At 44.4% G+C, this 15,129-nt stretch overlaps 1 protein-coding gene across 4 annotated transcripts in view; it reads left to right on the top strand.

Annotated features, from left to right (window-relative positions):
- The window catches only part of LOC105710931 (myotubularin-related protein 4-like), a 70,104-nt gene extending 55,891 nt beyond the window's left edge, over positions 1-14,213 (top strand). For all 4 annotated transcript variants that reach the window (XM_064378171.1, XM_064378172.1, XM_064378174.1 and 1 more), the window contains 2 exons: positions 5,710-5,769; positions 13,172-14,213. In XM_064378171.1, the coding sequence (XP_064234241.1) occupies positions 5,710-5,769; positions 13,172-13,261 (150 nt within the window). In that variant the 3' untranslated portion in view covers positions 13,262-14,213. The remainder of the gene's footprint in view (positions 1-5,709; positions 5,770-13,171) is intronic.
- Positions 14,214-15,129: the final 916 nt, after the last annotated feature.

The raw sequence follows: 15,129 nt of genomic DNA, 5'->3' as shown, positions 1-15,129 counted from the left end.
CAGTTGACACTGGAGTTTGAGGCTGTAGCAAGCTGTGATTACACCACTGCTCTCCAGGCTGGTTGACAGAGACCCTATCTTAAAAAAAAAACAAATTCACAGAACCATCTAGAATAATATTTGGCCAAATATCTGGGTACTATGCCTATCCAAGTTGACACATACAATTAACCATCACAGAATGTATTAAAATCTTTAAATTACTTTTCTGTGATTCTTTGTTTGTGAAGCAGGCTGGACAGGATTATTAAACATTCTAGGGGAAAGGTTGTGTTTAAATCACGTGAAGTCAGAGGTGCTGTGAAATAAGCAGGTGGCGATGGCAGGCAGGTGACTGCATAGCAGATCCGAAGCTGGGATGGGAGAACAGAGCTGGAAACACATATCTGGGGTCATCCATGAAGAGATCCATGCCATCTAATGCAGGTTCCTGAGATGATGGGAATGTTCTGTATCTGCACTGCCCACGGGGCAACCACCAACCACATCTGCTCTTGAGCCCTTGAAATGTGGCAAGTGTGCCTGAAGACCGTATCTGCTGACTAGCTCAATTGAATTACATTAAAATAAATTTTAATTTAAATAGCCACATCATGTGTGGCTGCCATGTTGGACACTGTGGGCACAAATGGAATTTAAAGCCATCAGAGTGGAGGAGAACATCCAGCCCCTTGGTCTTAGGGAAGCTTAGAGAGGGAGGACCAAGGAACACATCTGGGAACCCCAGTGTTTGTCGTGGAGGTAGAAGAGGAGGACACAGCAAAGGGGACTGGAAAGGAGCAGCCAAGAGAGGCGGCCTGAGTTGGGGCCACGGGCTGCAGCGGCCTCACGGGTCACAGGTGTGATCTATGCATTCATTGATGTCTTAGTCTCTGCTTTTCTGATATGACATTGTGAGATAACTGAGGAAATAGTGGGCATAAAAGCACTGAAAATAGTCAGAAGGCCTTCCTAACACTGTGCTGGGTGGAGCCCACACAGGCACACACCCACGTCCTCCTGACAGTGCCTGTGTGTCGCTCCCTGCAGTCATCCAGATAGATTGGCTTTTTTGTCCTTGAATCAGCACGGTTCTGTTGGAAAATTATGGACCTAAAGATGTTTGCCCTCAGGTTCCGAATTGCGAGCCATGCCTCGTGGGCTGGAGCCCCTGTGTCTGGCTAGTCTGCGGTTCTGAGCGCAGAGGCTTCACCACCTGCCCAGGCCTCCCGCAGCCATGGCAGCACACAGTGGGTCAGGCTGAGGCCATGGCATAGACCCCTGTTCCCTACCTGCAGGGTTGAATTTCTTCCCCCAACCACCAGGGAGCATGTGGAAGACTGTGGGTCTGTGATGAGAGTCTCAATCAGCCCTGGATGTCTGGCATTTTTCATTTTAGGGTCTATTTGACTTCACAGTAATCTTGAGTTGGGTTGTGTCCCAGAGCCTAGGATTGTTTGCTGATTACAGCCTGTTTGCCTCTCCCTGAAGGAACCCAGCCGCCTGCTTCCTAAATGCTCCATCCTGGCCACACTGCAGAGGAGCCACAGTGGCTGCAGTGACATTTCACCACTTCTTGGTATATGGCTTCCCCTGGGGGATGCTGGCATTCTTTTTGGTGAGAGAAGTCATATCTATCACAGTTACAGGTGCAAGTTTTCAAAATAACGTGTCAAAACAGGCAAACCCATACAGTATAAAACTGAGCACATGGGAGAAATCTTACTAGAGCAGAGGAGCGAAAGAGCAGGGAAATTTTCCTAAAAGAATCGTGTTAGAAGCTGGGTTTCATAGGGAGCACGTGGATGTGAATGTAGCACACACCCTGTGTCATCAGGATGAGAGGGACATCTGTCCACCCCAGCCTGCAGCCATGTTCTTCTGTGTGCTCGGTGCCAGGGCTTTTTTTTTTTTTTTTAATTTACACATACATCACAAAGGGCACCAAGAGAAGTCTTTCTTTAATGTTTGTAAAACTCTATTAAAAACAAAATCTAAAAAGTATATGATAGAGTTGTTGATAGCCCAGGAAGTATAGAAATTATGAGCTGTCCCCACCTGGATGGAAGCAATTAAACTACGTCTGTTTGACATTGGTGTTAAGTAGGGAATTTCTGATAAAAACTAACAAGCATATCTTCTATGATAGTAAAGAGTTATATGATCACAGAGTGTGATTTCCAGTCCATGGAAGGTTTTGTTATTTTGTTGTTGTTGTTTCGAGACAAGAGTCTCATTCTGTCACCCAGGTTGGAATGCAGTGGTGCCATCTCAGCTCACTGCAACCTCTGCCTCCCAGGTTCAAGTGATTCTTCTGCCTCAACCTCCCAAGTAGCTGGGACTACAAGCACGCACCACCATGCCTGGCTAATTTTTGTATTTTTAGTAGAGATGGGGTTTCATAATATTGGTCAGGCTGGTCTTGAACTCCTGACCTCAGGTGATCCACCCACTTTGGCTTCCCAATAGTTCTGGGATTACAGGTGTGAACCACTGTGCCTGGCCATTTTTGTTTTGTTTTATTGTTTTCAATAATAAGGGCATTCACCTGCCAGCCTATGCAACTCTTTTAGTCCAGACGGACTCAGGTGTTGGAATGGAGTGTGCTTGTGCCAGTGTCTGAAATGAAGCCTGACCCTGAGAAGGGGAGCTCTAGGATTGGGATCCTTTCTCCCATCAGTTTTGAGTGCAAGGCCCAACTAGCACAAGCCCTTGAGCCCTGCTGGTGACAGAGTTTTCCCACTGGTTGGGCACTAAGGCTGTCCTGGAACTGGAAGGTCCCAAGTCTGCACCATCCTCCCCCTACCACGGCAGACTGAAGCAGTGACCGCGTCACCCTGCCCAGCTCCTGTGGGCCGAGCTGCAACTGAAGCTTACAGCCTGTGGGGGATGTGAGTCCCTTCAGAGCTGCTGCTTCTCTGTGGCTTCTGCCTCCCAGCTGGCCTCTGCACAGTGATCAAATGAAAGAGGTTAGGATAATAACAGTTGGCCACAGATGTTCTGCTGCTGCAAAAATGAATAAAAGTCACTGTTGTGAATAAAAAAACACACCTCCTCTCTATATTCCATGTCACCCTGTATACTATTTCAGGGTATTTTGAGATAGTTTTCAGCAAGGGATCCTCCCACCTCAGGCTCTGGAGTAGCTGGGATTACAGATGCGTGTCACATCTGGCTCCACTTGTGTTTTCACAACAGATATTGGACACAGAAGAAATGAGGAAATGGAAAAGGGTATAAAATGAAGTATGAAATCTAAAATATATAATTACATATAATATCTAAACAACATTAAGAAATTTGTCCAGATGCTGTGGCTCATGTCTGTAATCCCAGCAGGTTGAAAGGCATACACAGGCGAATCACCTGAGATCAGGAGTTCGAGACCAGGTTGGCCAATACGGTGAAACCCCACCTCTACTAAAAATACAAAACTTAGCCAGGCGTGGTGGTGGGTGTCTATAGTCCCAGCTACTAGGGAGACTGAGGCAAGAGAACTGCTTAAACACAAGAGGTGGAGGTTACAGCGAATCGAGGTCATGCCACTGCAGTCCTTCCTGGGACAACAGAGTGAGACTCCATCTCAAAAAAAAATAAGAAGAAGAAATTCTACTGAGAACATGATGGCCAGGCACCGTAGCTCACACCTGTCCCAGGACTTTAGGAGGCTGATGCAGGCAGATCACTTGAGCCCAGGAGTTCAACACCAGCCTGGTCAACATAGTGAAACCCCTTCTCTACTAAAAATACAAAAAACAAAATATGTATATATATTAGCTGGGTGTGGTGGTGTGTGTCTGTAATCTCAGTTACTGAGGTGACTGAGGAACAAGAATCACTTAAACCTGAGAGGCAGAGGCTGCAGTGAGCTGAGATCGAGCCACTGCACTCCAGCCTGGGTGACAGAGCAAGACTCTGTCTCAAAAAAATAAGGGAATTTTTCATACACGATTGCATCCAGAAAAGGTATCTCCCCATATTCCTTCTTAAGAAGGAAACCTAGGCAATTTTATGGGAGTAAAATCCAAAAATCAATGAGGTTCTGGAGGGCTTGGGGGTGAAGGGTTTCATAGAATGATGGGATGATTAAGAGCTTGAGGCTGTGATAAAGGAGAAGATGAGAAGCTGTGTGAGGAAGCCACAGTTCAATGTGTCTATGAGGCAGTCTCTCTGTGTCAGAATTGAATGGTGAGGCCACGAGGAGAATGTTAGGACTTATAAGCAACAGTCAGAGTGGGCAAGAGGCCAGATGAGAAGGGAGGCTGAGGCAAGAGAACTGCTTGAACCCAGGAGGTGGAGGTTACAGTGAGTGAGATGAGAAGGAGGCATGAAGTCCTCCTCCCAGTAAGGAAAACCCCAAACAAGCAGAAATTGTAGGAGAGAACCAAACTTTTGAAGAAAGGCAGGGTCCAAATCCAGAGCACTCTGAAATGTAGGGTGATTTTGGACGATCGGTAGAGTAACAGAGGAAGTCCTCTGAATGAAGCCTTGAGTGGCGCAGGTCACAATGGTGGAACTGTAGAGGACCCGTGCCCAGAGCTGCCTTCTGTGATGCTGCTTGTGGTTTTCACCTGCCAGAATCATTCTGGTCAGAGACCACAGAGGACTTAAATGTGCTTCCAGAGAAGGAAGCAAATGTTTTCAGCTGTGGCAATTTACAGCGTGACCAGGTGGAGGGAAGACAGGGGAATTTATTCCTGACATACAACGTGGAGTCAGGAAGTGGTATCCACATCACATCAATAGGACAAAAAAATAGAAGTTCGAGAATACTATTTAAAGTCACAAACATAGCTAATATTAATAGGGCACTAAAATTAGCTATGTGACTACAGTGCAAGGAGGAGGCAGATGCATGATGCCTGAATCCTGGGGGAACTGGAGGGATTTGTCCTGGAGGGAGTCCGTTGAAAATGCCTTCATTTTAGAAATCAAGTAGTAGTTGTGTAAGCATTTACAGAGATATGGAAATAATTCACAACTAAGCAGAAATTAAAAGGTAGTTCTCCGAAGGACCAGGATTGAAGGAACAGGTTTTCATTCTATTTAAATACAGTCTATATATACTGTAATATATGCATATATTACTTTGATAATTTTTTGATGCAGTATCATGATCAAGCAACTTTGTTATACAACAGAATGTGTATGCCATAAATCTTATTTATTTATTTATTGGAGGTGGAGTCTCTGTTGCTCAGGCTGGAGCACAATAGTGCAATCTCGGCTCACTGCAACCTCTGCCTCCCGGGTTCAAGTGATTCTCCTGCCTCAACCTCTCGAGTAGCTGGGATTACAGGCACCCATCATGACACCTGGCTGTTTTTTGTATTTTTAGTAGAGACAGGCCTTCACCATGTTGGCCAGTCTAGTCTTGAACTCCTGACCTCAGGTGACCACCCGCCTCGGCCTCCCAAAGTGGTGGGATTACAGGCGTAAACAACCACAGCCAGCTCCATAAATCTTGCAAAGTATAAATTACCTAAATCTTGACAGAGGTAAACAAAAATTTATCTCTGACAGGTGTCAGTCAGTAATGTTGGTTTTGGTGCAGTTGCAACCTCTTTATTTTTTTTTCTTAATCTGAGACTGTATTTTTTACACTTGACTTATTATTTTTTGTTTTATAATAGTGCATAATTTATATGGGAATATCAGTTGATGTTCTTTCCTGGCAAAAGCTGTATATTTTAAATTAATGATTCCAATCTGTTTGTCTTTTTAACCTAGAAGAGGAATCTATTGTTGGCATTTGAAGCAGCTGAAAGTGTAGGCATCAAACCCAGCCTGGTAAGTATCCTATTTTGTATGCTTGTGATACTTTATTTTAATTGTATGAGAAATAGCTTTATGGCAGCTAATAAACAATTTCTTATAGAACATTGACATCTGTTTGCTGAAAGTCTGTTGCTCTCAATACCTAATACAGAATTATCCAGTTGATCTAATCACATATGATTTAGAAATTTTCAACTCTGAAAATCTCTTCTCAATCACATACGATTTCATATGGACAAATTTCAGTCTGGAAACACACAATAATAATTCAGTGGATTGAATTATTATTAGAGCCCTCTTGTTCAGATCACCTAGAAATCTGAATAAAATGCTATTTAAAAAAATATCAACATATAGCTGACCTCTCAAGGAAGAATGGGAAATACCCAGATGCCAGAAATGTAAAATGAAACAGAAACCAGGCATAGGCTGAGCCTGCAAAAGCCGGCAGGGGTGGGCAGGGGGCAGGGGGCCAGGCAAGCACCAAGACCCCTGCCTGTATAAAGCCAAGGCTTACAACATGCTGCTCTTCTTAGTGAAAGCAGAAATCTCTAACACTCCACCAGCCAGTCCAGGGAGGTGATAAGGAAGCTGGTCTCCACGTGTGTGTGTGTGTGTGTGTGTGTGCGCGCGCGCGCACAGAGAGAGGAAGAAGAGAGAGAGAGAAAAGAGAAAAAGTCTCTTGCAAGGAAAGGAAAAGGGCCAGATGAGATTTAGAGTCCAAATTTATAGTATCTGTGCTGCATGAAGCCCTTAGTTTATACTCTTGGATGCAGGAAGCCCCTGGGCTGATACTACAGTGGCTGCTAAAAAATGACAAAACACTTGAGAAAATGATCTACTTGAGCTAGTCAGCAGATACAGCAAACAAAAGAATAATCTACCAGAACTTGAGATGATAAATAAGAGACAACAAAAAGACTATTTAAACATATTAAAGAGATAAAAGGAGCAATATAAACCACAAAGAAAGAATGATTCAATTTAAAAAAGATTTTTAAAAAGAACCAAATAACACTTCTAGAAATGAAAATTTAGAATTAAGACCACAATATGTGTTGCCAAACTCAATAGATAGAGCAGAAGAGAGAACTACTAAATTGGAAAATAAATATAGGGAAATTACCCAAAATATAAAAGAGACATTAAAAACTATAAAATATAATAGTAAAGTAGAATTAATATGTGTTCAGCATCAGTAAAGGGAAAACCCAACTGGCAGTTGCTTAAACCATAAAATGTTAATTTTCTTTTTTAGCAACAGTAGTTTTAGGATTGGTTCACCACTCAGTATTATATTCAAAGTCCCAGAGTGTCTCCTCTCCATGCTCACCATCTTTAATCCGTTTCTTTCGTCTCCATACTTGTTCCTTTGTGGTTGAAGGTGGCTGCCAGACTTCAAACATCACTTTCACCTGCAGGGTAGGAAGAAGGGAGAAGAGATAGAGCAAGTGTCTCCTGTCTTTTCCCTTTAAAGAATGAAAGTAAAAGGCTCCTTGGGTTTCTCCAGCTCCTTGACAGTACTCTGTTACATGGTCTCCAGCTGCAAGGGCATTTGAGGAAGTGAGCATATAACATTTTTCAGTTTCTTTGGTGGGAAGCCTGCAAGGGAGAGAGAGCTTGGGAATTATGTTGGGCTATCTAACTAATAGGGTCTGTCTCAGAGTTTAAGAAACATGGATGAAAAAAATGAGACAATGGCCATGTCCCATGCCCAAAGGGAATTCCTGATTTGAAAAGGATAGAAAGAATGGAATGGAGACAATATTTGAAGATACGATGCCTGAAAATTTTCCAGAATGATCAAAGGATAATGAAAGAGTCCACAGATGCTTTATTTATCACAAGCAGGATGAATAAAACAAAAATATCCATCCAGACATATTGTAATGAGACTACAGAAAAATCAAAGACAAGACAGATAATCCATTAAAAATTGCTGCTAATCAGTAATAAAAATACAACCTAGTAGGAAATTATCAAAGGCTAGAATAGACAGTTCAGAGAAGAAGATCACGAATGGTCAATGAGCAGTTTTAAAGATGTTCAATCTCATTAGGGATCAAGAAAATCTAAGTTTAAATAAAAATGAGATACAATTCTGGCCGGGCATGGTGGCTCACGCCTGTAATCCTGGCACTTTGGGAGGCTGAGATGGGTGGATCACCTGAGGTCAGGAGTTTGAGACTGGCCAACATTACAAAACCCCGTCTATACTAAAAATACAAAAATTAGCTGGGCGTGATGGTGGGCACCTGTAATCCCAGCTGTATATTCAATTTGACCATGATACCCAAGATAGTATATGTCAGAACCAAGATTTGAACTCACCTCCGTGACTTCGAAACCTGTGCAATGGCCCCCATACAACATGGCCTTATTATTACAATTGAGGAGTGGCCTTGGGAAATACCTGTTCCCTTTTTTTTTTTTTTTTTTTTTGAGATGGAGTCTTGCTGTGTCACCCAGGCTGGAGTGCAGTGGTGTGATCTTGGCTCACTGCAACCTCCACCTCACAGGTTCAAGCCATTCTCCTGTCTCAGCCTCCCTAGTAGCTGGGATTATATGGGATTATAGGCGTGCACCACCACACCCAGCTAATTTTTTGTATTTTTTTTTTTTTTTTAGTAGAAACAGGGTTTCTCCTTGTTAGCTAGGCTGGTCTCAAACTCCTGACCTCAGATGATCCTCCTGCCTCAGCCTCCCAAAGTGCTGGAATTACAGGTGTGAGCCACTGCACCCGGCCCTTTATCCACACTACTGTTGATGGGCACCTATGTTGATTTCATGTCTTTGCTATTGCGACTAGCACTGTGATGAACATAAGTGTGCATGTGTCTTTTTGGTAGAACGGTTTCTTTTGTTTTGTATATACCCAGTAATGGGATTGCTGGATCAAATGGTAGTTCTGTTTTAAGTTCTTTGAGAAATCTCCAAATTGCCTTCCACAGTAGCTGAACTAATTTACATTTCCACCAGCAGTGTATAAGCATTCCCTTTCCTCCACAGCCTTGTCAGCATTTGTTACTTTTTGATTTTTTATCAGTAGCCATTCTGACTTGTGTGAGATGATGAGATCTTTAAAAGCGAAGTTCTATAGTGTTTCCCAGATATTAGAAATTGTTCTTCCTCAGCCACTGTGTAGGGAAAGCATCTTAGCCAGTCCAATTGCAGGTGCAAGCAACTCCTCGGGAAAGGAATTATGTGTGGGAGGATATGTGACATCACTGTCATTAAACAGCCAGAACATGTGCCCCAGGGCTGCTGTGTCATTACCAGGCCATGTAGTCCATGAGGGCTGTTGCTCACTGAGTGCCAGCGTGCCCACAGGACAGCCACTGCAGGACTGGGTGCCGCATGCTTCCATGGAGGAGGTCACCACACAGCAATTCCTGAGGTGTGGCTGGGCCTACTCTGCAAGTGTAAACTTGATGAGCTGTGCTTAAATAGCTAATTTGTGCTTAATTGTGTGAAAAGCATTTTTTGTTTCATATTTACTGTTTACCATTCCCGGCATTTTTCATGCATGGACTTGTTGGACGCTTACAGAGGTCCTTAAGATGGATGCCCTCTACAGGGGGAAACTGAGGCATGTGGCTTATGAGCAGGAAAGGTAAGAGGCAAGGTCAGGCAAGCGGCTCCAGAGCCCATACTCTCAACCACCCTGACAGCTAAGTTCACCTTCTGCACATACTTTGTTAGATTTAGACCTTAGTTTTCTTTTTTTTTTTTTTTTGGTGCTATTGAAAATAATATTGTTTTTTCTTATTACAGAATCCAGTTATTCAACTGTATATAGGACAGCAATTGACTTTTGTATACTGACTTTGTATCTGACTTTGCTAAACCTGACTGTAAATGCTTTGAGATTTTCTAAACAATTATGTCATCTGCAAATAAAGACAGTTTTATGTCTTCCTTTCCAATCTGCATGCCATTTATTTATTTTTCATGCCTTTTTGCACTAGCTAGAACTTCCAGTACAGTTTGTTTGTTTGTTTTTTGAGCACAGTCTTGTCTGTCACTCAGGCTGGAGTAAAATGACATGATCTTGGCTCACTCAACCTCTGCCTCCTGGGTTCAAGTGATTCTCCTGCCTCAGCCTCCTTAGTAACTGGAATTACAGGTGCCCGCCACCACGCCCAGCTAATTTTTTTTTTTTAGTAGTGATGGGATTTTGCCGTGTTGATCAGGTTGGTCTTGAACTCCTGACCTCAGGTGATCCCCTCGCCTCGGCCTCCCAAAGTGCTGGGATTACTTATAGTCCAGTACAGTTTTAAACAGGACAGATGAGAAAGGGTATCCTTGCCTTGTTCCTGATTTTATGGGGGGAGTGTTCAAGTCTTTCACCATTAAGTATGATATGAGCTGTTGGTTTTTTGTACATATTCTTTATTAGATAAAAGAGGTTCCCTTCTATTCCTAGTTGTTGAGGGTCACCACATATAAAAACTGTCTTGGTTGTGGAATTTTGTGTGATGCTTTTTCTTCATCTGTTGATTTGATCATGTGGCTTTTCTCATTCAGTTATTTAAGGTGATGAATTACATCAGTTTACAAATGTTGAACCAGCCTTGTGTTCCTGGGATAAACCTCATTTGATCATGATTTATTATACTTTTATAGATTAATGGATTCAGTTTAGTGTGTACTCGTGAGAAACTGGCATGTAGATTTCCTGTAATGTTTGTATCTGGTTTTGGGATCCAGATAATGTTGGTATCACAGAATGAGTAGGGGAAGTGTTCTTTCCTCTTCCATGGTTTTTTTTTTTTTTTTTTTTGAGACGGAGTTTTGCTCGTGTTACCCAGGCTGGAGTGCAATGGCGCGGTCTCGGCTCACCGCAACCTCTGCCTCCTGGGTTCAGGCAATTCTCCTGCCTCACCTCCTGAGTAGCTGGGATTACAGGCACGCAGCACCGTGCCCAGCTAATTTTTTGTATTTTTAGTAGAGACGGGGTTTCACCATGTTGACCAGGATGGTCTCGATCTCTTGACCTCGTGATCCACCCGCCTCGGCCTCCCAAAGTGCTGGAATTACAGGCTTGAGCCACCGCGCCCGGCTCTTCCTCTTCCATGTTTTGAAGAGATTGTGTAGAATTGGTATTATTTCTTCCTTAAGCATTTGATAGAATTCACAAGTGAAATCATCTTGGTCTGGTATCTTTTGGAGGGTCTTAACTACTAATTCAAACACTGTAAGATTGTCACTAATGCAGCATACTCTGTCTTCTGAAATGCACAAAATATACTTTCACAAATTCTCAAATGTGACGTTAACAATGTACCAAATATTTTTAGTTCAATTATTATGAAGTTCAAGCATGTAAGATTGTCTGCTCACAACTGAATATTGATTGAACTTCTGAGTCGTCCCTGAGATTGAAGACACACCCTTTCCATCATACAGAGGAAAGTGTACAGTGTGCTCTTTCTCTTGCATTCGTAGCCATCCCTTCTTTTCCCAGAGCTCCTGTCTCCCAAACTGCATGCTGAATTCTTCATCATTTTCTTTCTGTAAGTCATGTTAGCAACCCTCGTTGGTAAGGATTTTAGCTTGCCAGGCCTCAGTCTGTGTGCAGTCATGACTACAGCAGTGTAGGTAGAAGGAGACATTCTATCCTTGTGTGAAAGTTTGTTGTTGGTTTTTATTAATTGTCCTGCATGGAATGTTCTACCCACTCCTCTTCCACTCCTTTCCATAACTAGTGATATGCTGATAATTTTTTAGCATGACCAGGGAACAGAATAGGTGAAGTCTGTTCAGATGTTGAATCAGGGGACAGATGTGCTAAGTTCAGCCTTACTTTTCCATGGCATCTCTGCTTCTGGCTTTACATCAGGGTCCTTTCCTACTATTCTCTGGTACTCGCACAGGAATTCAAATTCAACCCCAAAGTTAATTATTAAATATGTCCAGTGGAGGGGCCGGGCATGGTGGCTCAAGCCTGTAATCCCAGCACTTTGGGAGGCCGAGGCGGGTGGATCACGAGGTCAAGAGATCGAGACCATCTTGGTCAACATGGTGAAACCCCGTCTCTACTAATACAAAAAATTAGCTGGGCATGGTGGCGCGTGCCTGTAATCCCAGCTACTCAGGAGGCTGAGGCAGGAGAATTGCCTGAACCCAGGAGGCGGAGGTTGCGGTGAGCCGAGATCGCGCCATTGCACTCCAGCCTGGGTAACAAGAGCGAAACTCCGTCTCAAAAAAAAAAAATGTCCAGCGGCACAAATTTCAGAAAAGTTTGACTGAGTGCCTGACAGGATGCCTACCCTCTTGCCCTTCCCTTTCTGGCCTGGACTTTATGCATGTTCATCACAAGCTTACTTGCAAAATGAACAAAAATAAATCAGTCTATCAAAACCAGCAAATTAGCAAAAGTAAAAATAAAGCCGGACGCGGTGGCTCATGCCTGTAATCCCGGCACTTTGGGAGGCCGAGGCGGGTGGATCACGATGTCAAGAGATCGAGACCATCCTGGTCAACATGGTGAAACCCCGTCTCTACTAAAAATAAAAAAAAATTAGCTGGGCATAGTGGTGCGTGCCTGTAATCCCAGCTACTCAGGAGGCTGAGGCAGGAGAATCGCCTGAACCCAGGAGGCAGAGGTTGCGGTGAGCCGAGATCGCGCCATTGCACTCCAGCCTGGGTAACAAGAGCGAAACTCCGTCTCAAAAAAAAAAAAGTAAAAATAAAAATAGGCAAAAAAAATCACCAAACTATATTAAATAACAAAAAACAATGTTAAATGGTAACACTTAATGCTGGTAAAACAATTACATTTGAAATTCGTTCAAGACTTTTGTGACAATCCCACTCTCAGGAATTTATCTTGAGGGACTAGTTTGACAGAAGGAAACAATCTTGCACAAAGATGCTTATCGCAAAGTCTGGTGGTGACGAGGTGAGCATACACTGCACTCCATGTCCCTGGTGGACAGCAGTTTCCCTGGATAGTGCGCATCCACTAGAATGGCAGCCCGCAGAATGGCGTAGCAGCACAGGGACCCAGGTGTGAAATGCTCAGTCCACGTAATAGCACGTGCGCTGTGCTGGGAGCCTGGGGAATTAGAGGTGTGGATTCAAATATAATTTAGAAACTTGGAAATCATTTTAACAGTGAAATTATGGGTGACTTGCTTTTTAAAACTTGTTAAATGCTGTCCTATGGTTAAAAGATGAAAGTGGTGGAAAATCATGTTTTCCATTTTCGGAAAGGGACAGTATCTCCTGAATAAGTGGGAGGAAAGGGCCTTTAATTTATCACTTTCAGCACCACCTGTGCTGGCCTTCACATTCTGCGTAAGTGGAGGGTTTCCAGGCAGTGTAAGCCCTAACCTGGATTGAAGTCCCAGAGGGAAAGGGTCTGTGATGTCCTGCCTTATGATCTGTCCCCCATTTCCTTCCCCTGCAGGAACTCAGAGAGATGCTGTACACAGACCGGCCCGACTGGCAGAGCGTGATGCACTATGTGGCCGAAATCTACAAGTACTTTGAGATGTAACCCTGGAGGGCCCGGAGAAGCCACCACTGCCACCTAATGCAGCGCCTGATCACTGTCCACTGACCCTGCTCTGCCACCACCCAGCTGCCTAGACTTCAGAGACAGGCTCAATCCAAGTGGACCCACACTCAAATAAGAAACAGAGTGGGTCCCACGGTGTACCTGTCTCAAATGCAAACCCAGCCGGACTGTAAATTGGGGACACTTTGTTCTCCCTCAGGATGCTTCTAAAGAGGGCAGCCTCCCTCCTTCCAGACCAAGACCCCACACCCAGGATTGTTTTGCTGATTACACTGGGTGACTGAACACATCATCTGCAGAAATTCAGACAAATAGCATCTCCAAATCAGTCTTTTGGTTGTTTTTGTTGTTAAAAATATCCTGGCTTTGCCTTTATGAAACCTTTGCCCTTGGCTGGGTGTGGTAGCTCGTGGCTGTAATCCCAGCCCTTTAGGAAGCCAAGGCGGTAGGATAATTTGAGCCCAGGAGCAATGAGCATACCACTGCACTCCAGCCTGTGTGAAGGAGCCAGACCCCATTTCAAAAAAACAACAAACAAAAAGCAAATAAACCTACCCTCCTTTCCCCCCTCCAAAATAAAAACCAACAGAACACAAAAAAATAAACATTTATTCCAGGGAAACCTGGAAGAATGTGCTCGCTCAGCCTTTTGGGGAAAAGTGGGAGTTCTAGGTAACAATGTTAACACCTAGAACTTGATTCATTTTTAGTTCTCACAGCTCCTTATTTGGTTCATTGTAGCAAAAGGAAAGCCTGTGAGAATGCAAGAGAGCCCCTGGCTGCTTTGCTGGAGGGTCTCTGGGAGGTGCCCCACACCTCTGCCCACCACAGTCTGTGTGGCCCCGAGCGGCTGGCAGCTTTCACACTAGGGAAATTGAGTCCTCGTTGGGCCCACCTTTGTCCTCCCATTCGTTCACACCCACACAGGCTTGTCCCCGCAGAACTTGACAGGAGGTCACGTGTGTGGGAATGGCCTGTGTCTGCTTTGCAGGGTTGAGCAGGCTGAGGCCATGTGCTTCTGGGGATACTCGGCTGACAGCAAATCCTGACAGTATTTCAGCTCTGGACTGACTTGGCCTTCAGTGCTTCCCCAGGCCTCTTATGTTGGCATGGGAAAAAGAAGCCTTTGGGGGTGGGTGGTGAGGGCCCATTTATAATTAACAAAGAAGAATGCAGTTGCTCCTGACACCCTACTGGTCTCCTCAAGTGGCAGCAGAGCCCTCCCCAGAGCTGCCCCAGTCGCTCAGAAGAGCTCGGTCTGGCCTGGGTGCCCATCTGGTGGCTCTGCGGTGTCTGCGCAGATCTATGTGCACTACACAGCGAGTAAGGGTGTGGATTATACAGGTGGTTGAGGGAAATGGGTAATGCCCATCCCTTGCTGTTTTAAGTGCCATATAGCCTGTTAGTGCCCTTCCGACAAAGGATCATCCTTCCAGTGAGTCACCAAGAATGACAGTGACTACCATTACTGCTCAAAGTACATTTCTGATTGCTGATCTGAGCCGCTGGTTCAGAGCCAAGTTCTAGAGGCTGCAGGTCCAGCCCCTTATTCCTGGACAAGCAGGAGCTCAGTCCCCGCCTCCGAGCCAGACCTTTGCAGAGGTGGCAGCTGGGCTGCACGGGTCAGGGGATCCCTGAGTCTCAGGCCACCTTGAGACGAGAGACTCTGCGCCACCCTGTTAGTGCATCCCAGCTGCAGCTCTGCATCAGAACCTGCAGGGCACCTTTTGAAAACTCTTGGCTGCCCCAGTTGGTTGTCTCAGAATGTATGAAATGGGACCAGAGATGCAATCTACGTGTTTTGAAGGCTCTTTAGGTGACTGAAGCACAGCTACGTGGAGAACCAC

Source organism: Aotus nancymaae, unplaced genomic scaffold (assembly GCF_030222135.1).
Source record: "Aotus nancymaae isolate 86718 unplaced genomic scaffold, 86718_ANA_hifiasm-v0.15.2.pri h1tg000018l, whole genome shotgun sequence".
In the NCBI taxonomy this organism is placed as follows: Eukaryota; Metazoa; Chordata; class Mammalia; order Primates; family Aotidae; genus Aotus; species Aotus nancymaae.
Note: the sequence above shows the minus strand (reverse complement) of the source record. Positions and strands in the feature narration are given on the sequence as shown.